The 25812-nt window shown below is 43.3% G+C and overlaps 1 protein-coding gene across 3 annotated transcripts; it reads left to right on the top strand.

Moving 5' to 3' along the window:
* Nucleotides 1-710: 710 nt before the first annotated feature.
* gsk3ba (glycogen synthase kinase 3 beta, genome duplicate a) lies at nucleotides 711-25566 on the top strand. Of its 3 annotated transcripts, none has more exons than XM_028393215.1 (11): nucleotides 711-1584; nucleotides 8121-8314; nucleotides 14098-14181; nucleotides 19073-19183; nucleotides 19316-19446; nucleotides 19627-19733; nucleotides 19873-19970; nucleotides 20089-20196; nucleotides 21371-21557; nucleotides 21696-21794; nucleotides 22515-25566. In XM_028393215.1, the coding sequence occupies exons 1-11, from the start codon at nucleotides 1497-1499 to the stop codon at nucleotides 22583-22585; spliced, it is 1278 nt and encodes a 425-aa protein (XP_028249016.1). In that variant the 5' UTR covers nucleotides 711-1496; the 3' UTR covers nucleotides 22586-25566. The 3 variants fall into 3 exon arrangements, with proteins under 3 accessions (XP_028249016.1, XP_028249017.1, XP_028249018.1); XM_028393216.1 differs by having other exon boundaries at nucleotides 712-1584; nucleotides 20089-20184; XM_028393217.1 differs by lacking the exon at nucleotides 711-1584 and adding an exon at nucleotides 2170-2306.
* Nucleotides 25567-25812: the final 246 nt, after the last annotated feature.

Below are 25812 nucleotides of genomic sequence, written 5' to 3'. Positions count from 1 at the left end.
TATCAAATTTGATGAAAACATTCACTCAAGAATTATTTTAATTTGACTCTAACCAATAAAGGATAGCATTTTATATCCTGAAAGGTCAGTGGTCAGCTTCACTGTGACGTCATGAGACTGTAACTCCATTATTAATTGATTAATTAAATGATTAAACTGAACCATAAGGCCTGCAAAGGTTCAAGGTTCTGCTTTGTCTTATGCAATACAGTCGTGCATAATGAAATGTAATATTTTTTATCTATATTTCATGTCTACTGAAAAAGTAAAAGTGTCGAGGAGAGAGGAAGGATTGGCTATTATAACTAACATAGCAACAGTGCTGCATGACCACCGGTGCTCTGTGACAGCTGGGTCCATTTGAACTGACAGTCTGGTTTCGCAGCTCCATTGGCCCGTAGACTCATCCATCCACGAGCGGACCCGCCCAGTGTCCCTGTCGCGGCATGGAGGGGGGGAAGCCTTTGAAGCGACGAGGGCGGTGCCGAGCAAATTATGCCATGTGGTGTTCAAGAGCGACGCTCCCATTGGATGGTTGGAAACCGGGTAACGCCCTTTTCTGGAGGATACGTCCTGTGATTGGCCAAATCGGCCACCCCAGATTCATCGCGTGCGCGTCCACAGTTTTCCTATTCTGCCTCGCGTGTTACGTCAGCAGCGTAAACCTGTTTCTGTAATGGCGGAGCGATCCCTGTAACCCTTTACGGAAACTTCGCAGCTACATGCGCAGCGACAAAGACTGCGAGCCCGAAACCTATGGGGAAGGAATAGAAAAAAAAAGAAATCCAGTATCGTCGCACTCTGTGACTAAAGAACATCATTTTCTGAGGTGCTCGCCGCCCCGGAGCCTCCTTGAAGGCGTCGCCATTTAACGGCCAGGTTTTGACTCAGCGTACGGCCAGTTAATTCGTAGAAGAAGACTGTGGCCACTGGCTGGTTTTGCGTTGGACGGTCTGTAGGCTAGGGTATAGCGAGGGAGCCGCCATGGCAGTCGGATCATTGAGCCTCCACATCGGGATATGAAGAGGAACTGCATGTGTCCCGAATCGTCAAGAAAACGCGACATTTATCTGTGATCCCCGCCGGATCAACATCTGAGCCCACCATTCTTCATCTTTGTGAAACTGATTCTGCATCCAGAAAGAAATCGCAGTTGTTTTTTTTAAACCGGGGGGCCACAGGGAGAGGCCAAATTCATGACTATTTTAGTCGGAGACGTGTCTTCAAAGGCCCGCTGAAAGAAATCCGGGAATATAAGGAGGAAATGATGCTCTGATTGACCGTCGGTGGGAAAGAAAGGGCAGTTTATTAGGTCTGAAGCAGTGTGAAGGCTCGTGGGATAAAGGGATCTCTTTCTTGCCAGTCCTCCCTGTGAATTCTAGTGATATTAATTTACTGTCATCATTTTTGGATGAGAAGGTTCGGTGAATCAACCAGCCCTGCCGTTTAGCAAGTCACAGTCTCCCGAGTCGAGAGAGAATCAAAGGAATTGGATCATGTCGGGTCGGCCCAGGACCACATCCTTCGCGGAGAGCTGCAAACCAGTGCCGCAGCCCTCTGCTTTCGGCAGCATGAAAGTCAGCAGTAAGTACACCCCTGTAATTCTAGAGTACCTTCTCTGCATGCACCAGGCCCAGTGTGGGCTACATATGTCTCAGCCTAAAAAAAATGTGTCAAGCTAGCATAGCGTTAGCTCCAGATAGCTTAGCTGCTGTCATATATCTGTGTCAGGGACAGACAGAGACTGGACGGTGCTGAGCGGCACCCAGCGCGGTGTGCCCCCGCTGTGAGAGCGCACACCGCTGCGTTCTGACGCGCCGCCCCGGGGCCGGTCAGCCTGACCAGGGTTAGCAGGCCGCGCCGGGCAGGGCTGGGCCTGTCCAGAGGAAGGTAGTGCTGGCACCAGCCCAGGTCAGAAACCAAGCCCTCTCTCCTTTTTTTTAACCGCAGATCCGGCGCGATTATTGTCCACTTGAATGTAGATTAGATCTCATAGAGGAATTACTACACAGCACCAATCATGCGCTTTATGGAGTTAAAGCGATAGGGCCGGTCGATTACGCAACTGTCAAAGCGGAAGGTGCGCCCATAGTTGACTCGGGCGAAGCTGACGCGATCCTGGAAAGGGCTGGTTTACTGCTCCTATTTCCATGTCGAAATTAGATGTCGCGACGACGGGACGGTGACAGAGAGTATCCCGTTCATGAAGCCACGGCGGCACCGAGCCGAGGGCTGGTTATAGGCAGGCTGCAGAGATGGAGCCATGCGACTGTCAAGGCCTACCAGCAAGGGAGCAGAGGAGGCCGGTAATACTGGCCTTAATATATGGCAATTCTATCTGATTTATACAATATATCATCTTTGCTACTATTTCAGAGCAGGTCACACTCACCCCCCTTTCCAATGATATATTTATTTTATGTGCATAGATTGCATTTAGTACTACTACAGTGCTGATCTGTTTCTGACTTAAAGTGGCACAACTGAAATGAATGCGTTACCCATTGATACTCTTTATTAACAGCTCCATGACCCACATTTTTGATGTTTCACATTATTGAATTGTTATCAATGCTTTGATTACCTAACGTCCCAGACAGTGACATCTACAGTACTTGGATACACCCAAGTCTTATCTTTCACACGTGTGTGATGGAAAAAATGTGCCTGTTGAGGAATGTTGATAATGCGTCAGGGCTGTGATCATGATGTGTGTTAGTGGGGTGACGCCTGAGGCTGAGGCTCTCCTCTGGGCCTTGGCACTGGAAACCACTTAGACTGTGGCACACACACACACACAAGCAGAGATGCACTTCAGTCCCAAACCTAATACTTGCCTTGCCCCAGATACATGTAGGGATGTTGGAGCGTGTCTGGCAGTGTGTTCAAAATGGAAAATACATTTCAGTACATAAAAATCATTTAACACATTTGAGAACCTGAACATTGTGTCTGTGTTATTAGACATAAGCTACCAGGTAATCAGAAAATGTGACTCTCACCTCGTTGTCTTAACAGTACTTAGTTTCACATCATTTTTCGAGACTCATCTGGTAAGTCAATACATCATTATCAGCTATTAACCTAGAGTTGGCCAATTAAATGGGTGTTAAAAAACCCAGTTTCTACAAACAGGTGGTGTTGAGTTCCACAGTGAAAAGCAAAGACGTTGATTGCTCACATCTCTCCTGTGATTAAATGTCAGTACACAAAGCATGCCAGGCTATTATTTTACAAAGTTCAGACTTTTTAAAGTAGAGGAATTTTTGCCAGAGTTGAAGGTAAATGGTGCTAAAATTATCAGAAATGAGAATGTATTACAATATTACAGATGAATTGTTGGACTTTCTGCAGACCAATCATACTTAATGTTGTATGAAGTTACACTAGAACCGCCCATTTTCTGATTCAGGAAAACATTTAAATTATGTACATAACATGCAAAAAATGTGATTATGTTGGATGGAGACTTTGTTATTCCTCTTTTTAACAATTAAGATGATAAATTCCTTATCAACATTTGCTTTCTATATAGGTCACCATATATTAAATTAGATGTTACCTGACATTTTTATGCTAATCAATAATTTGGCATATCAGAGGGGAAAAAGTGTGCATCAAAACTCTGTAAGGCATAGGTGATTGAGTACATTTGGCCCTTGGCCTTGGCCCTGCTTGGATAAATTGTTTAAGAAATAATCCGTTATCAAAGTGCGTATTTTTATTGGCGATTAGATCGTTTTCTAGACTCTTTCAGGCCTTGTCACATACAGAGTAAAGCTTGTGGATCCTTCACTAACTCTCAGCTACAGAAACCCCCTTTCTACTTCTGGTGTTCCTTTTTATAACATCTAAAATCAGATTTGTCATCCCGAGGTACCTGCATGAGGTGTCAGCTGCATCGTGATTGTGCTTTGAAGTGACCAAATTTACGTAACACCATGTCACCTTATTGGAATCTACCTAGACTTGTTTTTTTTTTTCTTCCTCTCTGGTATGTCATCTACCATCGCCCGGACCTCCACTGTCCCAGTGCAGACACTTGGCCGCACTTAAAGCTCCTGTGTGTGAATAACTTTGGCAGATGATCCTAAGCAGCTGTAGTGTGTATGATCCTGGAGAGAATGCTCTCTTATCCTCTCTACACAGGCAGACGGAAACACACACATACACATACGTACACTCACACACCCACATGAGCACTCTTAGGTTTTGTTTTTTGGGGGTGAGGCAGCTGGCCAAGAACAATGAGCGGCTTGTTTAGCATTTCAAAGCTGCAGCTCTCTCTCTCTCCCTCTTTCCCCTCTTTTCTCCTTTTCCTGTCTGTCCCTTTCTCACATTTTGCAAGTGATGATGGGAACAAAATGAACTAATTATACTCTTTGATTCCAACTGAAACAGCAGGGCTTTGCAGACGAGACAAGAACCACCAGAATCACCCAGGATGTAACGGAGAGAGCTTAGTTTAGAGGGAAAGGGAAATGAGAGGAGAATCAATCTGTGCTTGGTTTTTATTATGTGTAATCAGTGTGGTCTCAGCACTGGGCAGCCATGGCTCTGCAGGCTATACACCACTTTGATATCTAAAATCTATGCACCCTCATCATGTCTCTTCAAAAAAACTGTCTGCATCTCCGTGCTGCAGCTTGGATAAGCTTGCTCTGTCAGTAGTGACATTCCTGTGACTGGATGTTCCAGTGATATAGTGAATTATCTCATCAGCGGCACTTTGTGTACATGCCTGTAGCGCAGTCTAGCAATGTAACACCAAGAAACGCTTCCTGCTGCCTCATTAACACCACTGCCTTTGAGCAAGGGTGGTTGATCTGACCAGAAGATCATATCTTGTGGAGTAGAGGCAGCCGGCCCACCTCACAAAGATATTACTAAGCAGCTAGTTCCAGGGACTAGACTGTTTTTTAACCTGCAGGCTGACCAGACAAAAGTTGTGGTGGTCCCTTTGCACGGACTACATCTAGGACTACAGCAGGGTAAGCTGGATTTACACCAGAAGGGTAACGTAAGCGACAGCCGCTGTGAAATGTTTCTATTCTATAGTCAACGAGAGTATTTACACCAGACACGTAGCGGAGAGTTTTAGCAGCGTCCCAGAAGCGTAGCTACACGCTGCTCCGTAAATGATATGCCTCGGTTCTATTTTGGCGCCGTGTCACGCCAAAGCCGTGCCAATTTGCACCAACCTCATCAAGCAGACAGGAAGTCAGGCACCAGAACACCAGAGAGAATCCGGTAGATTTTCAAAATAAAACACTGTCAGACTGAACTCTCGCTGATTTAACATCGCAACCAGCAGAGAAACACAGCAATGAATGAGGAGAGATTCGTTTTGGATGGTGAGAAACAGCATTTTATATGACATAACTTTCTTATTCTAACATCAGAAGGGGAAAGGCAGGGAGAGAAGCAACTGTTTTCAGAGTGGAAGGTGAGAAGCTGCCCTGTACGTGTGTTGATGGAGTAAACAAAGGTTTCAGTAAGGTGCTCTGTAACCCTGATACATAGAGCATGCACATTACTACTTGGATTTTGTGAATCTCGCGGGAGCTTGTAACATACGCATTGATACACTACACTTCAGAAACGGTTCAGAAATGCATCTGGTGGCGATGCAATAAAAATGCGCCGCTTATGTTCTGCAGTTGTTTCGTGGCTGGTGTAAATCCGGGGTTACTGTAGTCTCCAAGAGGCACACCAGCCAAAACCTGGTGGAGCTGGTGGAGAACTGACTCATGTGCGCTCAACCTCACAGAGGCTGCATAGCAGAACACATTTTTAATGACATGATTGTTATGATTTTTCTACTGATCACGTAACACTGTAAGATAGTTGACGTTCTAACATTGTCAGTTCGGAGTGGTAAGCAGGTCATGCTGCAGCTGTACTGGTCACCTTGTTAGTGTTTCTCTGTGCATCTGTGTGTAACTGTGCATCAGGGCGTTCCTCTAAAAGAGGCAGGCTCTGAACAAAGAAAGGTTTGAAAAAGTCCATAAAATAACTTTGATTTCCTGTCCACAGAGCTGCCGCACATTGAAACAATTTCATCTACATTTTGTATTTTCCCTATCTTTTAATGTGTTGTTAATAACCTGAGTAAATATGCCTTTGACCTATTAAAACGGTTTTGTGTATTAATCACTCTCAGTGAGTGTGGATGGCCGTGTGTAAGCAGGTGATTATATGTACAATATTTGCCAACGTTCAAGAGTAATACACACATGGATAGTTTGGCAGAATCATGTTATGTGACATTTACTTGTACTGATACAGTGACATGGTGTGAAACCTGTCCTTCAGCCTTCAGTTAATACGTGACTCATTTTAGTCTTATTACTTGATCACTGCTGAACATTTTTTTAAAAAAAGTGTCTTTATTTCAAATACAGACATATTACTTGATTAAACATAAAAAACAATTTGTTATACAATTATCATCGCAAAAACTGCTTTGATAACTGTAATAAAATAAACTTGTCACAGTGCCCAGTGACCTGGCTGCCTCCTGTAACCGCTCACTGCTCAGCGGTGTTGTTGTTTTGCCCCCATTGTATGCATGTGTTAGCCACATTCAGTTGTGACCCGAATCGACTATCGATGCCTCTGGCTAAAAGTTGCAACAGCTGTCTGTTCTGTTGTCACTTTGTAGCTGAGTAATACAGCTGTATGGAGTGATGCTCTGTGATTCTTTGCGCTGGTGTTAGGTGGTAGGCTGATTGACATCCTAACCAATGTTTTGTGTTTTCTGTTTGTGCATTTAACATTTTGTATAATCCAAAGAAGGTGCTTTTAACATAAAACCTTGAAGGTGGTCCTTTTAATTGTTGGAGATGAGTGGGATAATTTCCTGCTGCTGTACACTCAAAATCTAAAAAGAAGGCTTTTTTAAAAGCAGTCTGATTGCTTGGTCATTCCTCGCACCAGTGTGAGCTCTCACTGTGAGCAGTATGTGTGTGTGACTGTGCACAGACTTTTCTCACGGTTTGAGGAAGTGCAGAGGCGTCAAAGAAATGGCCCTGCTGGAATATGTAGGCAGTCATATTCTTTGTTTCTTTCTCACATACACTCTATTTCTGTAGTTACAGGATACATCTTCAGATTTTCTTCTTACACTCTGTTCACTTGTTTTTTCCTCATTTTTGATTGTATTAACTGGACTCCTCACTTGTCACACAGCAGCTAAATATGCATATATGAACAGGAAAACGGGGTTGCACCCTGAATCTGTATCGCTGCTGTGAGGGTGTTTGTCCAGACAGGCACCATTTGTGTCAGAATCAATAACTCTGCTGGAAAATAAGCCCAGCCTGCCAGTGTGTATGAAAAAGGATAAGATCCGTAAACCGCTCGCAGTCAAAATGTTTTTGTTTTTTTTATTAAAAGCTGGTAGTTTGTGAGAAGTCAGCGTGACACGTCCACCCATTATGATCAGACCTGCCAGTGTCCTGTCCTCTATGTGGAACAGCTACCACGGCATGCTGCATGAGTTTTCTGCTTAATAACGCTGTGATCTGGAACAGCCAAGGTTATCAAGCAGCTCTAATCCGTGCGTCAACACGATACTGGGCACACTGTGAGCAAATGTGGACTATCTCAGAAACTCACCTAAATTTATAGTGAGAGTATTTTTGATTTGTTCTGGCTCTCATGCTTAAGGTTGTGGAACAGTGATAGGACTTGTAGTTGGATTAATGTTGAAGCGTTATAGAAGTATTTGTGTCATGTGACATGCTCCTGCCTGGCTGTCCTTTTAACTGCTAGATAATGTGGACTTTACCCTCTTGACGCCTTTACAGAGAGAAGGAGGCAGAGCAAAAGAACACTTTAACTTACTTTGAAGGTCCCTTTTTCACTTGAATCATTCAAATCAGAAGAGGAATTCTGTTACACTTTGTCCGTTTTATTGACCAAAGATGGCCTCTAGTTTGTCTGGTTTGTACACAGACCAGACAGTCAAAATGAGAATGCAGCTAGCCATGTTTAAATATGTGTTAGTTTCAAGATTGTGGCCTGATTACTGTGCAATATATAACTTTTAGACAGAAGAAGTTATAAAATGTGCCTATTTTTTTAAAATATGAATTGATTTCTCTCTCTCTCTCTAGGGGATAAAGATGGCAGCAAGGTAACAACAGTAGTGGCCACCCCAGGCCAAGGCCCTGACCGGCCACAGGAGGTGAGCTACACAGACACTAAAGTCATCGGAAACGGCTCTTTTGGTGTCGTCTACCAAGCGAAGCTCTGCGACTCTGGAGAGCTGGTGGCCATCAAAAAGGTCCTGCAAGACAAGAGGTTTAAGGTAAAACCCCATACCATGCACACCTGCTCACGAACACAGTGTGTCTCAGATTTTTTGGTTCTTATCGTCAAAAAGCAAGAAAGTAAAGGCAAAATATATAAATGATGAATCAAACACACATCTCTTTATACCCTTTGTTCCTCGCATTTCTTTTTTAAGACCAAAGTAGAGGTTTGTTGCATCAATGAGTGTAACTGTGAAAGAGACGTGAATGGAGTGATCTTTCACACGAACAGGGAGATCAGAGGAGCTGCAAAACAAGAGAACACAAAGGAGAAGCTTCTTAGTGGTCTTTCCTGACATGAACAAACCTGAAACCATTAATATTCAGTCACTCATCAGGTTATGTTTTGTTGCCACCTTAGAAATATTTCTTTCAGAGTAAAGCTCCACTGGAATCCTACCCCTGTCCTTTCAATAGATTTGACTGATGGATTGTTGTTCTTCACCGGGGCAACATGTTCTCTGCTTGTCGGCCTCTGTGAGTGTGTTTTCTATACTGGAATATGACGGTTACACGGAACACATAAAAATCTGGTATCACTGTACTCATGTTAAACACCAGCATCCCAGCTCCTGACATGATGTTGATATTGACTGTGGCTAGTGACCTGCTTCTTCTGGACGTGTTGAATGTGGCATCTTGCCACCACTATTTAAATAGGTCAAAGTTTTTTAAACTATGTTTGACCTCTTTAATACACACAACACTAAAGTCAGTTGTGTCTATGTCACACAGATCAGCTGCTGTGCTCAGTAAGGATGATGCAACACAATGTGGAAGTGTAGTGTTTTCCACATGACTGCTGAACAACAACTTTACACCATGACTGTATTCTATCCAGACATTCGTTTTCAATAGACATTGTGCATTTGTGATGGCAGGCAGTAGTGTCTGTCTGTCTTAAGTATTTGTAGCAGAGACTGATTCAGCAAATCTAAAAGTTACAGGGATACAGACGTGTAGGAGAAAAACCTGACTTTATGCTTCTGAATACACAGAGGAGACTGTTTTCAAAGCATGTTACTTAGAAGAGTGATCGGTATGTTACAGGTGTTCCAGTAAACCATGACAGTGATAGAAACGAGCACAAATTCCTCCAGAACCCGGATACTGAAGCATCTTCGTCACGCCACAATCCACTTCGTCACTTCAGATTCTCTATTGTGAAAAAAAGGCCTACAAACTGACATTTCTTTTTTTATATACATAAAATGACGTAATGATGTAGAACGTGTGACTCAGAAAGTTTTGGTTTCTTTAGACTGGTTATGGTTTCAGGTGGATTACATACATTTTTTTTGCTGTTTATGCTGATCACATTCATATCATGTGACCACTGTTGGTCATACTTTGACCATACTGTTAGATTACATCAGATAACTCCACTGATCCCAAAACCCACTCATCCCCTTTGTCTCTGGACAGTTAGTTGTGTGTACATTTGCTGTTGCAAAATTAGACTAAAAGTGTTGCGGGGCCATTTTGTGTAAAAATATGAACTAAATAATTAAATCAGTCCTCTAATGTGAACTGCTTGTCTCTTGAGCTATTCCCTTCCCACTCAGGAGAGTCTGGGTGTGTTAGCAAGTGAGGACGAGAAGAGTGGCTGCAGGACAAGCTTAGGCGTTCACTGCTGCTCCCAGACTCCCAAACCTGCAGCTTCATTTCCCTTGAGAGCTGCATCACAATTCAGTCAGATCGGTTTGCTTGTAGCTGTAGTTTTCACCCACCTGGTTCAGCGAAATGCTTGAGAAGCTCTGTGCCCCTAGTTTAACCTTTTAGAGGCTCCTTCACAGGTTTCCAGCATGTGCTAGCCCTTTGCTATCCGAAACCAGGCAAGATAAATGATGTCACGTCATGGTGTGGGGCTCGACCATCTGCCACTAAATGCACAGAGATTGTTAGGAACACACACACACACACACACACACACACACTCTCTCTCTCTCTCTTCCTCTTTGTGACTCTGCACACTATCCACGGTGAAGTCATATCCTGCTCTTCCTGTCAGCCTGTGGTTAGCTTGACACGCTAACAGGTTGTGTGTCTTTGATAGTTGTTTTATTGTTCAGTTTGATCTTTGAAGCAGAGCCTCTTATACTCTCCGTCTCCTTTTTGGTGCCTCCACTTGTGAGCAGCTTGTTAGGAAAAAAAATAAAGCAAATGAGTGCTAAGACTCTTCACATGACTGTCAAACACGCGCCATTAGCTGTGTGTACCCCGTTACACTCAAACACACACCAAACACCTGTGTTCTATTTTCTTCTCGTCCCTTCTCCACCTCCTCAAAAGCAGTCTTTCTCTCTCATTTAGTACTCATCTGTGAAGTGAGCCTGGCTCAACTTAGCTGTGCTTGTCCAACATGTGCGAATGCTTCAAACGCCCTCCAGTCATACAGGATAATCATGTGAATAGGCTCTGAGTTTAGCGCGTAGCTGTTGAATGTGTGAGACAATCTTGGTGGGCTTACAGTCGGCTTGTGGTGCATTATGGGATAGGTCCTTCTCCATTCCCTTGTGAGGGATCACATATCAACCTTTTGGAAAATGGATGCTCGCAACAGATCTACTGCTCCGCTCGGTGTGAGCATGTCTGATGGCAGTCACTAATATGCAACATCGTTAAACAATAAGCCAAGGAGCACACTATTTTTCTTGCTGTTAAGAGCAAAGAAAATTGATCTCAAGTATTGTCTGTGCAGCTGAAACCTGATCTGTTTCATCCCCTGCTGCCACAGACCTCCACTGTTGTCAAAAACACTATGAAAAGCACTTCACAGAACCTCACTGTTAAAAAGGGTGATTGTACAGTGAGATGGGCATACCCACATATGCTTAAGACACCCGTTTTTTTCATCTGCTGCCTTAGATTGAGAAAAGTCATGTAACGGATTAAGAAAATCCCATGTAAAGAGTTTGTGTTTTATATCTTTTTAAATAAGCAATCATTTGACTCTTTTTTCATTTGCGCCTAAGGTGACTTGACTGATGTTCTACACATCTTAATTTCTTCTTTTTGAGCAAATCTTAGTGCATCAGTAGGTTTATTAAACTTGCTGAAAGGTCCACTTCCTGCCCAACTTTAAGACAGATGGTCAGAATCTTCATGCAAGCTTGATGTCATGCAGAAGTCGCACCTAAATTAGTGACTACAGCAGGGCATCCCCACAAACAGGCTTTATAGCTGCTGAATTTCTTTTTTGTTATCCAGCCTATATATTTACTGGTAAACTATAGGTTTTTGTTGAACAGCTTAGGTTTGTGCAGTCTCTTTTTGATTGTATAAATGTGCTCTTTAGCTGCAACCTTTGCAGGGTTAACTCCAGATCTTGTAATAAAAGGTTGATGTGGTTATTTTTACAGTAAATGGTCAGTCTTTAGGTTCAGTTTGTTTCTCAATCACATTAATTTGTTGGTTCCTTTTCAAAGAGGTCTATATGGATGTTAGAAAATCCAGAATAAATGTCTTGAAATTAAGTAAAGCAAGATAGTGGGTCAATTTGCAGGTTATAACACATCTCTCTCTTAATTCTCTCGTGTTAATGTTAATTATCTTCCATTTTAAGTGGAACAGTGAAACAGGCTGTGTATGTCTGCGGCAGTGGCATGCTGTTGCTCTGTGCTCTTTGTGCAGACTGGATGTGGTTTTATCTGGCAGAGTGCATCAGCAGAGTGATGTGCTCAGGTGTAGCGTTTCTAGCAGCCTGCAATCAAGGCTTTTTTCCTCCTCGTTTTTTTTCCTCGTCTGTCTCTTTGCCGACTGAGCTGCTGACACACTGGAGGATGGCAGGTCAGCACGAAGGACTGCAGTATATCTGGAGCTGGACAGGGATTTAGTCAACAGGCTGTCTGCTCCTCCTCCATATGGTACCATCTCTCTCTCTCACACACACAGACACACCCTCAAGTGTGCAATATGACGAGGGCGTTGCCTGCAGTGCATCGTGGTTCGATGGCTGGTCTGTGTGACCCATGTGCAATGATGTCAATTTATCATGTGGGGGTTGTGTGTGTGGCAAAGGGTAAAAAGGTGTTGGGAGGGGGACTGTGGGAACCATTTACATCTGCCTATAATTGAATTAGGCAGGGGGATTGTCTGTATAGGCTGTTGAGCTACAAGAGGCTCTGCTGTGCTGCTGCTGCTGCTGCTGCTGCTGCTGGGATGATGAGGTCTTGTGTAGTGGACAGACTGCTCTCTCTGCTCTGTTAAAAAATGAATGACAGAGTTTTGTTCCTCATAAAGTGGTAAAGGACAGCAGATGATCTTTTTCCAGTGTGGATCAGTTTCGGTCTGACCCACATAATGGGGGATCTCACCCATTACGCCAACATCAGTGTTCTTCCACTATTTTGTCAGCCATTTTCAGACAGTCGGTTAGTTGGTTTGTCAGCTGGTTAATCAGTCTGTTGGTCGGAAAAAGCAGCCCCACTTTCGAGGAAAATTTGAGATATTCTTTGTTCCAGTCGATTATGATTAATTGCATTACTAATTAGTTCACTATTGAACTTGTGTTTTCTGTCTGATATGCTGGATACATAATGCTGGTATTATGCATTCGTCTCTTGTACGCCTAGAAAATACAAAAATAGCACCTGAAGCTGCACAGGATCCCACACGTTCCTATTTGAATCACTACCTGTTCACTCTTTTTCACCAAACCTAAAGCATGTCTGTACACAAGATCCAACTGTGCTTCGGGTCACTGCCTGCACAGTGGTAGCCAACTAATTGCTCATCCCATTCTCTCGTCAACCTTTTCCTCCCGGAAACCTGCAGCATGTACTAAGTGGTTGACGGTTGCTCTTCCAGCTTAATAGTTGCTTTAAGAATCATTTACTGCAGTTTTCTTTGTGCTAAATCATTTTGTCCACAAATTACCTTAGTGTTCAGTTTGTTAACTGGGGAATTAGCCTGCAAGCTAATCTTTGTCAATGGAAATATACAGTATACCTGATTTCTTAAATATATTGGTAATTTATGCTCCATTCTGCACATGACTTTTAAAACAAAATTCAGATTAATATTCAGTTACTGCGGTATCTCTCTCTCTATCAGGCTTCTTTGTTTTTTTGTGCTATGAATGCTCTGACCACTCCAATGGTAGACTTTAGCTCAAGTCATCACAGTGCTGTGATAAAGAGCAGGAGAGGAGTGAAGGAAAAAGGAGGGGGGGAAATATGAACTATAATTGAGCTGTTAGAGCTTTATGTAATGCTTGAATTCCTGCCCACCCTTGAGAAAGCCCATATGCACAACCATTTTCTGCATGGACACACTGTATATGAATATAAATGGAGTGCTCGAACAGAGTTCCCTGCTTACTTTTTGTTATAGTGGCCCTGTAAAGGTCTGCAGCTCATTGCACTGGAGAAGATTACATTGTACACATTTATATCTGTCTGTTTCTGTGTTGCTGCTACATCCAATTTTCTCAAATGCTGATTCCTGATGACCTGGCACATTGGCTTGTGACAGTGGTGTGGTCATCAATAAGGGGATTGTTAAGCACCATGACTAAAGGCATGTGTGCAATCTGTCACAAGACACTATGATATAAAGTTTTTCATGAGCACAGTTTGGTGCAACCATAGTGCAGCCATCCATGTTCAGATCTCCTAAACCTTTATGCAACTTTTCCTTCTTCTTTTTAGGCAAATAGCGCTGAGAATAAATTGTCCCTCAGCGTGCTGCCAATAACCTGAATGTCCACAGACTTGGTCTTAATAAAACATGTCTGCAGCTTAATTGTAATGCGTCTTTCATGTTTTGTTTTGTCTAGAACCGTGAGCTGCAAATCATGAGGAAGTTGGACCACTGCAACATTGTTCGCCTGCGCTACTTCTTCTATTCCAGTGGAGACAAGGTGAGTTTTGCTGAGCATGGTTCGTCCTGTTTTTCATGTTCTTCTGAAAGGGTGTAGAACTGAATCGTGTTCCTCCACATACTGTGAACATGATATGAGTTTCGACCCTCATCACACTTCTGTTGATCGCTCTCTGGGAAACTCTACACTTGAATATTCATTTCAAAGTTTCCAAAGGTAACAATTAAAAAGGTAACTGCTATAACATAGTCACTGCCCCCATGCTGCTTTCTTAGAGATGTTTTTTTTTTGTAAATGACCAGCCACTTTAGTCAGAATAGCAAAATTATTGGCTTTTTTTCCGAGTCATAGTTCTTTCTCTCTTCTTTTTTTCCCCAACATTAGTTCGCTCTTTCCTTTATCTGTAAGCCATCTCACCCCTTATCATGTTTGGCCTTAATAAAATGGTACATACAGTACACCTTGACAGGGAAGTCCCCCTCTCAGCTCTGCTGTCTGTCTCTGTCAACCATTGGAGGTCCCCTGGAGACTACACGGCTGGACTATGTCATTCAACTAGCTAACAGGCAAAGGTCTGTGTGTCAAATATAGCTACACGTGGACTTGGCACTCTGCTGTTGGGACTATACTCATGGCACCACAGTTAGGAATGCCTTCCCGTTACACACTTGCTGAAGCCAAGGAGAGCTTGGGGATTACGGGGAGTGGTGATGGTGGGGATATGTGGGAGGAGAGAAGACTGCACGATGGTTCGGGGACATCTATTTGGCAGACTGGAGGGTGTCAGTTAATTATAGGTTCAGTTGAGCCGTCCCCTCCGTGCTATAAGCTCCACCCTGTTCCTATCCCTCACCTCTTGCCATGTGCAAGCTGACCTCTGAGAACCCCTGCTAATTCTCAGTATATTGACACACTAGCATATGTGACTAGTTCAAGGAATGACTGCACAGCTTTTTGTTACATAGATCATCCAGAGGTTTCATTTGTGTGTCCTATAGTGTAACCTTTACACCTTTTTAAATCCCCCTCACTGTGTCCCCTTTCATGTAGCTATCCCTCTTCTCCCCCTTCCTCTCCCCCTCACCATATCACTCGGCTAATTATGGAGACTGGCACCATGTTGTTGGTATGGGGATTTACCACCCATAGAGCCTCAAGTGAGAATAGATGGGAGGGGGCACTGAGCAGGATAAGTAGGCAAAAGGTGATGTCAGAGTTCGATGGTTGGATGGAGAGTTTTTAGACAAGTTGATCGATAGATGGCAGCGAGTGTGGGAGTGAGACGACAAGGTGAGGTCAGGTGTGTGTAGGTCCCAAAGTTAAGGTTCACGCTGGGTGCAGCTGTGAGACAGGCGAGTGCTGTTGCTACTGTAGCAGTCAGCATGTGCACAGGTAGTCTTATGTAACTGCTGGCATGTTGTGTGCCTGACGCACACACTGTGCTTTTTGCTTTTACCCTTTAACCACTTGTATAATACAGTGTTTAAACAGAAGGCCACTGGTCCAAACAGCGTAGGCAGGTGAGCAAAGAGTTGCTTGATATTTTACCTGAAGTCACAAGAGTGCTCATAAGACATTCAGCTGACACAGAGTTGCCCTCCGCTGTTGTTGCTGCTTTAAAATCACATATGTTTAAACACAAATGCACAGGACTTCTTCCAAACTAACATAATGACAAACTTTGTTTGCAATAGTTTAAAGGTTTATCTGGTCTTCTAACATGTCTAACAAGATGAAAAATAAAATGAAGAGTGCCACATGTACATAATGGTAAAATGGTAAATAGTCTGTGTGTGTGTGTGTGTGTGTGTGTATATATATATATATATATATATATATATAGCACTTTTCTACCTACTCAGACTCAGACTTTCAAAGCGCTTCACACTACTTCACATTTAACCTTTCGCACACACAAAAACACACATCAATCTAACCACCAACCTTACAGATAGTGGGCAACCACTCTGCCACCTGAACCACAGCCACCCTCACCTTCCAATCCATCTGAATTTTAGAGTCTTAGTAGAAGACGACTAAGATTTACCATCTAACTCTTGCTTAAACCTTATTGCGAACCTCATACACCCCATCATGACATAGGGCAGGTGTGGGTATAGTTGGGTCTGATTGGGTTTGTTCGGGGTTTTTTTTTAATAACACTCAGTAAATCTGAAGCTTTGGTACCCCTGAAGCCTCACTTGCCCACATATATGGTTAAGAAGTTAGCTGAATTGCAGAGGCACTACCTTTTGCCAGCTTTTCAGCACAGCTGACACAGTTTGAATTACCATCTGGCCAGCAGCAGCAAAAAAATATTCACAAGAGTGAAATAATCAGGACATTTATGGACATTTATCTGCTTCATTCACACATTTGCAGTCGGACACTTATGAGCTGAACAGATAAAGGCCAGTAGAAGTCTTTTTACAACTGAATCTGATGCTTGCGTACACCTCTGCCTGTATCGGTAGCAAACTGATGCACAGAGAACCTGAAGTGTCTTACTAGAATAACTTTAGGATTACCAGGTAAAGCTCAGAGAGAGCAGACCACCTCAGTGTAGCTTTCGGGTGCCCTTTAGAGTTAATCCTGTGTATGTGGGAAATGTATTCCAGACACCCTTGCATATGTTAAAGCAGTTAAACAGCATTGCTTGTGGTAATGACTCAGTGAGTGAAACCGTGAGAGTTGGCACTGTGTAACATGTAATTGGCTGCGTCTCCTGCACATATTTACTGACTTATTCTTAGATGCATAGTGCCACGTTGCAAACGTCTTAATTTGTGTGTGTCAACATAAAAATTCACTCACCTCTTTCTGCCATGATTTTATCCCACCTTTATATAGATTTATATATTCGTTGTGAGTGTTGCTTCATGTAATGTGTGGCACATGACCAGGAAACGAACACATTTTTTATACAAGTAACACATGTGGACCCTGACAGGCATACTGACAGGTTCCTTTCAGTCTTTTGCACAGTGGACCTCAGTGAATCTTCTTGATTGATAGCCTGGGCAGTTGTTCAGGTGCAGGCATTTTTCTCACCAAATTAGAGGCTGAATTATTTAGCGGGGAGTGAGCAAGGAGCCAATCAAATCCCTGCCTCGCTAACCTTCTGGGAACAAGCCAAGGAAGTGGCTTTGTAGTGAGGCAGGAAGTGAGTCATCGCTGTTGCTAGGCTAAATATAGCTTTGGCGCTAGCAGGAGGCGGAACAGGCTCTCCACCCGTCACAAATGTTATCAATGGCTGGTGAAGGAGGAATGACTCCACACACATGGCTACGAGACAGAGAGAGAGAGAGAGAGAGAGAGAGATGGCTGGAAACAAAGCCTGTGTAATGAAGCTGTCTCTGCTTTAGAGAAACGCTGTTCATCGTCAGCCCTTTTGACTCCGTTTCACTCACCATATGTGTGTCTAATCATCTTGAGTGTGAGCAGGAGAGAGCAGTCAGTGCAAAGCAGGACAGTGAGCTGACAGAAGTGAAGCACACAGTCTGTTTGGGGGCTTTGCGCAGGCCCAGCTCTCTCATAGTACTCTGTAGGCAGCCAGCACCTAAGCTGCACGTCAGGTGGGCTGGAACTGCTGTTAACACAGAGTGGCCCCTCAGAAATTAGAGGAGGATAGAAAAAGTGGTGAGAGACTCAAAAGTTAGATGTCAAATGTGGACAAACAGGTTGACACTCCTGGTTAACTTGGGTAAAAACTTGGGCAACATTGAATTCATCCCTGTAACAAGCCTTTCCTGTGTCGTCTGAGACATCACGTTATCGCTCGGCTCCGTATGTCTCAGTTGACGTCTATTTAAAACACATCCCTGAGCCACACTGTTGAACTGGCAGACATGTTACTTCACTCGCATCAGCGTGGCCAGTGTAAGTTTATTCTAGGCTGATTTCACGTCACACTTTTGGTGCTTTAAACACTGACTAAAGCACTAAAATATTTATCAATCTCCCAGTGTAAAATTTCCTCAAAGATACAGTTTTTACTTCAGTTTGAGTAAGGTAAGGGGAAATTAGTGAGGTGCAAAGCATTTTTTAAGGTAAACCTTAGATGCACAGAATGCAGTTAGAGACTGTTGAAATATCACAGTATCACACGCTTGTAAATCCAAGATGCAAAGGTTTATATATTCTGGTGATCTTAGTCCAAAAAAAACTGCTGATCAAAGATTCTGTCTTTCACTGATAGCAGATTTTGTTCATCTCACCACCCAACCCTTGTTTTTAGCGCAGAGCGCTTTGCTTTTCCCTCCTAACAAGTCATCGGGGATGAACAGGCTTGCTCTGAATGCATGAATGAGTTTCTGAGTTATTTCCTTTGTGGGATCTATTAAGGTGCTGAGTATCTAAAAATAGGTTTTAATTTTTGAATGCGAGCACAATATGTGTCAGTCTGAGTTTTTGTTTTTAGTTGTGGTTGATGGTCTCAAACAACATTTTCAAAAGAAGCTCTAAAGAAGCTTTCAACCAGACTTAAAGGAAAACGGAAGTCCTAGAATAATTGGGTGGAGAACCCTTTGGATACAGCATCCTTTCAGGGTCAGTGTGCTGCAACCCCACCCTCCATCGCTGGCCTTGTCCTACCAGGAAACGAGGAAATGATATCATTGTCTGCGGCCACTGTTGGAGCGCAGACCGTTATGACGCATGATTGTGTGCTTCCTGGCCTCACGGGGAGATACAATGGATTCCCAGTTAGACTGTGAAAAAACATGGGTTACATCAGCTAGAAAATGAGCGCCTTTCTCCAGGAAAAGATGCATCGCAGCAAGACAGCTGACATGTGCATGATGTCTGCATATGCAGAATGCAGATAATCACTGTGTTTTTATTCTCAGAGGATTCTCACACAGTATTTATGTTGTTATCCTGATGTGAATGTGTCAGTTTTTTTACCTTTTTTGTTGCTTCTCTCCAACAGAAAGATGAAGTGTATCTGAATTTGGTTCTGGACTATGTTCCTGAGACGGTCTACAGAGTGGCCAGACACTACAGCCGAGCCAAACAGACTCTGCCTATGGTTTATGTCAAGGTATATAATTGCAAGTGTGCCTCAGTTTAATTTAAAAAAAAGGGATGTCGTTGAATACATATATAGTAATAGTTTGGAATTAGAGGTTTATGTTTTTGGTTTTTCACCATGTGTGTGTGTTTCTTTTTACAGTTGTACATGTACCAGTTGTTCCGGAGTCTGGCTTATATCCATTCGTTTGGTATCTGCCATCGGGACATCAAACCCCAGAACCTGCTGCTGGATCCAGAGACAGCTGTGCTCAAACTGTGCGATTTTGGCAGGTGAGACACAGCGTCCACAAAGTGGTCTGTTTTTACTCTCTTAATCGAGTAACAACAGATAGTTAGTGCTTCTGTATTGGATTTTAACCATAGAACTTATCAGTAGATGTTCCTGCTTTCCCTCCATTTAGAATTTGGAGATGGTGTTAAAAATGACTGTATTTGTGATTTTGTGTGCAGTGCTAAGCAGCTGGTCCGTGGAGAGCCTAATGTGTCCTACATTTGCTCTCGCTACTATCGAGCCCCGGAGCTCATCTTTGGTGCCACTGACTACACTTCCAGCATAGGTATGAAAAGCAGCAACTTACGCCTCGTCTGTGTTGTACTTTTGTAGCATAACACAGGTAGACTGTGGTTATGTCTGCTCCTTTTCTCTGCTTAAATGTGACTTCTTCTCCCTTTTGGTGACCTGCCTTTTCCCTTTAGATGTGTGGTCAGCAGGCTGCGTGCTAGCAGAGCTGTTGCTAGGACAACCAATCTTCCCTGGTGACAGTGGAGTCGATCAGCTGGTTGAAATTATTAAGGTAATGACTGTGCAGACCCATTTTGGCGTGAAGTGTTCATGTTCAATACTCACATTTGTAAACAGCACTTAAAGTTTGAGACACAAACTCATCAGTTCCGTCTTGCTGTGTCTTGCAGGTTCTCGGCACCCCAACCCGAGAGCAGATCCGTGAGATGAACCCCAACTACACTGAGTTCAAATTCCCCCAGATTAAGGCACATCCTTGGACTAAGGTGAGTCAACAGGTACAGGAGCTCTTTTACCTTTTTAAAAATCTATTGCTACATGTTTTACAATCTGTTCTACCATCTAACCTCATCATCTTAATCCAACAGAGAACCATGTGGACTCTGATCCAAAGAAGAGAGCCAGATTCCAGACAGTATTTGAATCTGTTGATATTGTGTATGACATGTTAGCCAGACAGTGTATCTGCTTACAAGTCCTGTCAGGAGGCTTTTTGCCCCCTGTTTTAATGTCCTTGGTAATGTAAATGTAGCACATATCACATTTACTGTGAATTGCTAATGCTCCAGCCGCACCGACATGCAGTCAGGGTGGGAGATTGAACCGCCAGTCTTATGGCTAGTGGTTCTACCACCTTAGCCACAGCTGCCTTATTCATGCTTTCTGTAAGCTGTGCACTTGATTTTTTGGACATCTATTTTAACAAAAGCATGTGTTGCAAACTAGTTAGTTAGCCGACTTTGAGTTTTACTGAAAAAATGTTTATTAAGTTAGACCTGAGGGTATTCCACGAAGCCAGGCTTTATTTAAGTGAGCCATCTCGACAAAGCCGAAGCCTTGATCTGGTATTACAAACGTTATAAACTGTCTTTATCAATCCCCACTTTCTACCTCAGCATCTGTCCATGTTTAGTTTAAAGTGGGCCTTTGATGCAAGTTAAATGCGGTGTTGTGACCTTGGTACTCAGCACCTTTATGGTTACATTTCAGAGGAGAAATGGAGTCAGGAACACTGTTACATTTGTGTTATTGCAGATTATTGTTAAACCCGTGCCATTTTAGAAATAGCAGAGTCTTGACAAAGGTCAAACAAATTTGTTGTAAAGACACTCTCTCTTCCTGAGCTCCCTCATTGGGAAAACAACTTCATCCAATCAGCAGGCAGCTGCAGGCCCTCCTGTTCACCTCAGAGGCGCCCTGCTGTGGTCACTCTGTGCAACTACATTCAGTTTACTTCTGTTCACGGCCACTGAAATGCATGTATTGGTTTACTTATAACCTCCCTGGAAAAAATGCATATGAATGAGTACATTAGTTTTTATTAGATCAGAGTTTCATCTGACGTGTGCTCTGATGTCTATTAAAAGCACTGCTTTCTTTTGTTTGACATCGCTCTGGATGAGCCCTGATGCGATCACCTCTGACACGTCTTTGTCTCTGATTGACATTCAGGTGTTCCGGCCACGTACGCCTCCAGAGGCCATCGCCTTGTGCTCTCGCCTGCTGGAGTACACACCCACGGCACGCCTCACCCCTCTAGAGGCCTGTGCACACTCCTTCTTTGACGAGCTGCGCGACCCCAACGTCAAACTGCCCAACGGGAGAGAGAAGCCCTCGCTGTTCAACTTCACCACCCAGGGTACACACACATAAACACCCAATTTATTTGAAACTCCATAGATGTGATGATCCATGTCTCTGTCACTGACAGGCATCCCTTTCTGCCAGCTTTGTAACAACGTAACCCGTTAACATCTTTTGCTCTTTCTCTTTTCAGAGCTATCTAGTAATCCCTCTTTGGCCTCCATACTCATCCCTGCCCACGCCCGCAGCCAGGCTGCCGCCTCCACCCCAACCAACGCCTCTGCCACCACAGGTTAGAGCCACGCTTCCCCCATCAGACTCTTGATTTATGTGTCCAGCAGTTTTACATTTCTGACTTTGAAATGCTGGCTGTGGCTTCCATCACTGCTAAAGTATGAATGTATAAAGTAGGTTTGGACCTTTTAGATCGGGTGTATTCATGTTTCTAGTTATTGCTTTGACCGGAGAGTCGACTGCTAATATCCTGACTGGGAGTCACATATTTACATGGGGGAGCTGTCCAGAAATCTGTAACTATAAGCACTTATTCATACACCCCAGTGGTGGAGAAAGGATGCTGAAAGGGTGGCTTAAAACACACACATACTGTGACTTGTTGCTTTCACTGTGTCCCTGTCATTTGACCAAATGGTCCAACTGTCAAATAAGTCATCTTTTCTGGTCCAACTCTGTCACTTACTTCTGCAACTCATCGTCATCACAGCCACCAGTTCACTCTGTGTTGAACATTCAGTGTTTGGTTTTACACATTCATTACCCATCTGTTGCCAGTGGGAGGAGGAGCCCCTCTTTCTTAGGTTACTCTCTATAAATTTTCAGACAGCATGTCCAGTGCTGTCGCTGCCCTCATGCGACTCATTGTTCTGCATGAATGCCACGTTGTGAATGGGCAAAGCGGGCACAGAGAGCGTGACCTCATGGCTGGCAGTACAGTGGGATCAGAGTGTGAAAGAGGTTCATGTTTCACTGCATCTCCTCTCTCTGTTGATAGATGGCAGCAGCACAGAGCGAGGTCCCAGCACCACCACCGCCTCTGCCGCAGCCTCCAACTCCACCTCCTGAGCCCACAGACCGCCCTGCCCCAGTCTCAGCCCCAGCCCAGCAGCCTCTCCATTGCCCTGGCCAGGGGGTGAGCTCTGCTCAGCTCTGCTCTGCCCTGCTGTCCTTCCCGGCAGCAGCCGAGCGATGCCGAAGCAGTTCGGGTTCAACAGCTAACTGACAGCCCCATGCCTCGACCACAAAAAAACCTAGCATCCCTTACCTGGCTCTTTTATTCCCCACTCCAACTGTCCTCCTCACACAGCTGTTTGAACTCTTCTCCATCCTCTGTCAAAGACATCTCTCCGTGCCCTTTTATAACGGGGAAGCAATGCGCAGGGCCAGAGGTGTTGTCGACTGTACTGTTGATAAAGTACACTGTACATGTATACACAATGCTAGCCTGCTAATGTTTGTAAGAGGACAATCTGTAGAAAAGTCCTAAGCTGTTCTCTCCTTGGCCTTCCCCCGTTCTCTTCCTCCTCCTGCATTATTCCATTTTTCTGCATCTTCATCCTGGCCGACCCCCCCCCCCCCCCCCCTCCTTTTTCTACCCCCCCCCCCCCTCCCCCTTCTCTTTCTGGTTCCTTCTATAGTGCATGGCCTGAGTATGGTAGGATCACCTGAGAGGGTCGCCACACCCTCTCACCTCCACTTCTGCAGACAAGGCATGAGGCTCACGCACGTGTACACACACACACACACACACTCACACACACACTAACAGACACACACACACAAATGGATGCATGATGATGTATGTGGAAGGAAGCAGTCCATGTAGAGGGAAGGGGGAGTTTTTGTTCCTTTGCCTGGGGTTATATTTTAAATGGTTAGTAAGCTGTTTTACTCAACCTCGTTTTTATTTTTTATGTTTTTTTTTGTACTCCTGGGCAGATGTTTATTTGGGTTTGACATGTGCGATGGATGTGACATGTATCTGGTCCTGTGTGCTTGTATAATATATACATACAGTTACAAAACAAACATGCATACATACACAGTTTATATATTACTTTTCCTTATGTATAAAAAGTATATATAGATATATGTATATTAACTACAATGGTTCAGAAATCATTTATGGTGAGTTCATATCTGGCAGAGCAGTGGCAATATTTGCTGCTGCCTAAAGACAATAGATTTAGTTAAAGGTGGTGTTTTGTTTTGTTTTTTGGCTGGAGTGTGGTTAGATTCCAGCAGCTACCTTCCCGTTCTCCTGTGTTGTCTGTATTACTGAGGTTGTAGATGGATTTAGGGCACTGCTCTATTCCCCGTCTTTGTACCAGCTCTGTCTGTAACAGTGTCTCTGTGACAGTGCGGCGTCTAGACGAACATGTTCTCCTCTCTTCCTGTCTTTCTGTGAAGAATTTACATACTTTCCTTTCCACTCTGAGAAGTACTGGCTGTGAACTCTTGCACATTGCCGACTGTCTCGTGTGTGTGTGTGTTTGTATGCATGTGTGCGTGTGTGTGTGTTATGACCACTGAACTCAAGTGTTAGCCTATAGCGTTCTTTCTCCTCCACCTGCAGCACATAGAGCCACTCGGTACAGTCTGTCAAATCGTCTTATTTACAGAGAATACTCACTACGTTTAAAAAAAAAAATAAAAGAAAAAACTGAATTTGTATATACAGTATAAATGCTCCTCACCAAAATTCTGTATGACTTGTATGTTGTTTTTTATGTTATGTTGATTTTTTTTTTTTTTCCCATGTTGTGTTCAAGGTATGTATATATGCAGACCCATGTACTGTTTATGAGCAAAAACAAAGATAACAAAGGGTGGGGGGGTAGAAGAAATGAAAAAGATTAAAAAAAAAACGAATCAGGGCAGAAATAATGTTGTTTATGGATATTGTAGATGATGACGATGATCAGCTTTATCCAGCCATATGTTCAATCTTACCTGTACAGTACAGTAGATGACAGCTGTATTATTGTAACAAGAACTAGTCATGTATAGTGTAACTATAGTTTGGAGTGCCTTTGCTTTCATACACCTTCGCCTTGTTTCCACACCCACCCCCACCCCATCCCTCATCACCTGCCATATTGTGACTCTCCCTTTGGTGCTGTTGAATGTCCCGCTGTCCACTCACACTCTTCCACTTGCACATCTTTCCCCCTTTTTCCATTGCACACTTAAATGTAATATACAGACGTTAATTGTAAGGATATTTTCCTTAATTGCAGATACAGTAGACAAGTGTTTATTTTAATAGATGTTTTATCTTGGACACACACACATGAATACAACAGTCTGGGGTATGAAGTGGATGGGGGGGGTCTCATTTACTGTCATTCATATAATACAGTACAGATTCTGTTCCACTCACAGTGTTGGTTCTGTTACCAAAGCCAAACTATAATGTAGTTGTGATGAGCCATCCTCAGAGGCAATAAGTCATTCTTCTCTTCTCTCTCTGGATATTTTGTTGTATCTCTCTGTCCTCTCGCTTGGTTTTCTCCTCCCAGTTTGCATATTCAGGGGGGGATTCAGTAGCACCTAAAGGGGTCGAGTCATGTAGCCTTTTCTCCTGCTTGCTGTAATTTTGCATTCATGAACGTGTTGCTATACTCTCCACCAGAAGGTTTGACCACTTCACCCTACCCCTGACTCCAGTTCAATAAAAACACCATGCTTACGGTTACCAAAAAAGAAGACAAGCAAGTATATATACTAGTATTGTATACTGTGCTAGAATATATACTGGCTGAATATGCTGACTGGGTTTCACTGGGGTCAAAGAAAAAAAAATCTAAGAAAATACTACAGAAACATCCTGTATAACAGTACTACTACTACTTGAATGCCTCTGTTTGTGACTGAAATTTTTATTTTGTTTGTTTCTTTTGTTCCTTTATTTTTTCTTTCGTTCTGTGAAGGTATGCTAAATGTGCGCCTCTGTAAATATTCCCTCTGCGTGCTCCGAGGAATAGTTCCCTGGTACTGTAATTTGCATTAAATAAAGAGTAGGATAGCCTGGAAATGATCAAGAACATCGTCTGTTTGGTCTTCCTTAAAAAGTGTTTTTGCATTTGTCAAATGCAATCACAATGAAAATACTCCTGAAAATAACGTTAAAAAGCCTAAGAAAATACTGCAGCAGCCTGAAGATTTGCATGTTTACTTTGTTGGCGGCTTTCAGACAATAGTTCATGTGAATGAATGTGTTGAAATTTATTTATCTGATTTTTTTTTTTTGCATTGTACCACACCATACTTTATACATTACATTCTTTGGT

This window comes from Parambassis ranga, chromosome 21, assembly GCF_900634625.1.
Source record: "Parambassis ranga chromosome 21, fParRan2.1, whole genome shotgun sequence".
In the NCBI taxonomy this organism is placed as follows: Eukaryota; Metazoa; Chordata; class Actinopteri; family Ambassidae; genus Parambassis; species Parambassis ranga.
The sequence above is the reverse complement of the archived record's forward strand: the minus strand, read 5'-3'. Positions and strand labels throughout refer to the sequence as shown.

Coding starts and splice junctions, on each gene's coding strand:
- gsk3ba (XM_028393215.1), top strand. CDS start 1,497: ATGTCGGGTCGGCCCAGGACCACATCCTTCGCGGAGAGCTGCAAACCA. Junction 14,182..19,072: donor TCTATTCCAGTGGAGACAAG/GTGAGTTTTGCT, acceptor TCTCTCCAACAG/AAAGATGAAGTGTATCTGAA. Junction 19,447..19,626: donor AAACTGTGCGATTTTGGCAG/GTGAGACACAGC, acceptor TTTTGTGTGCAG/TGCTAAGCAGCTGGTCCGTG.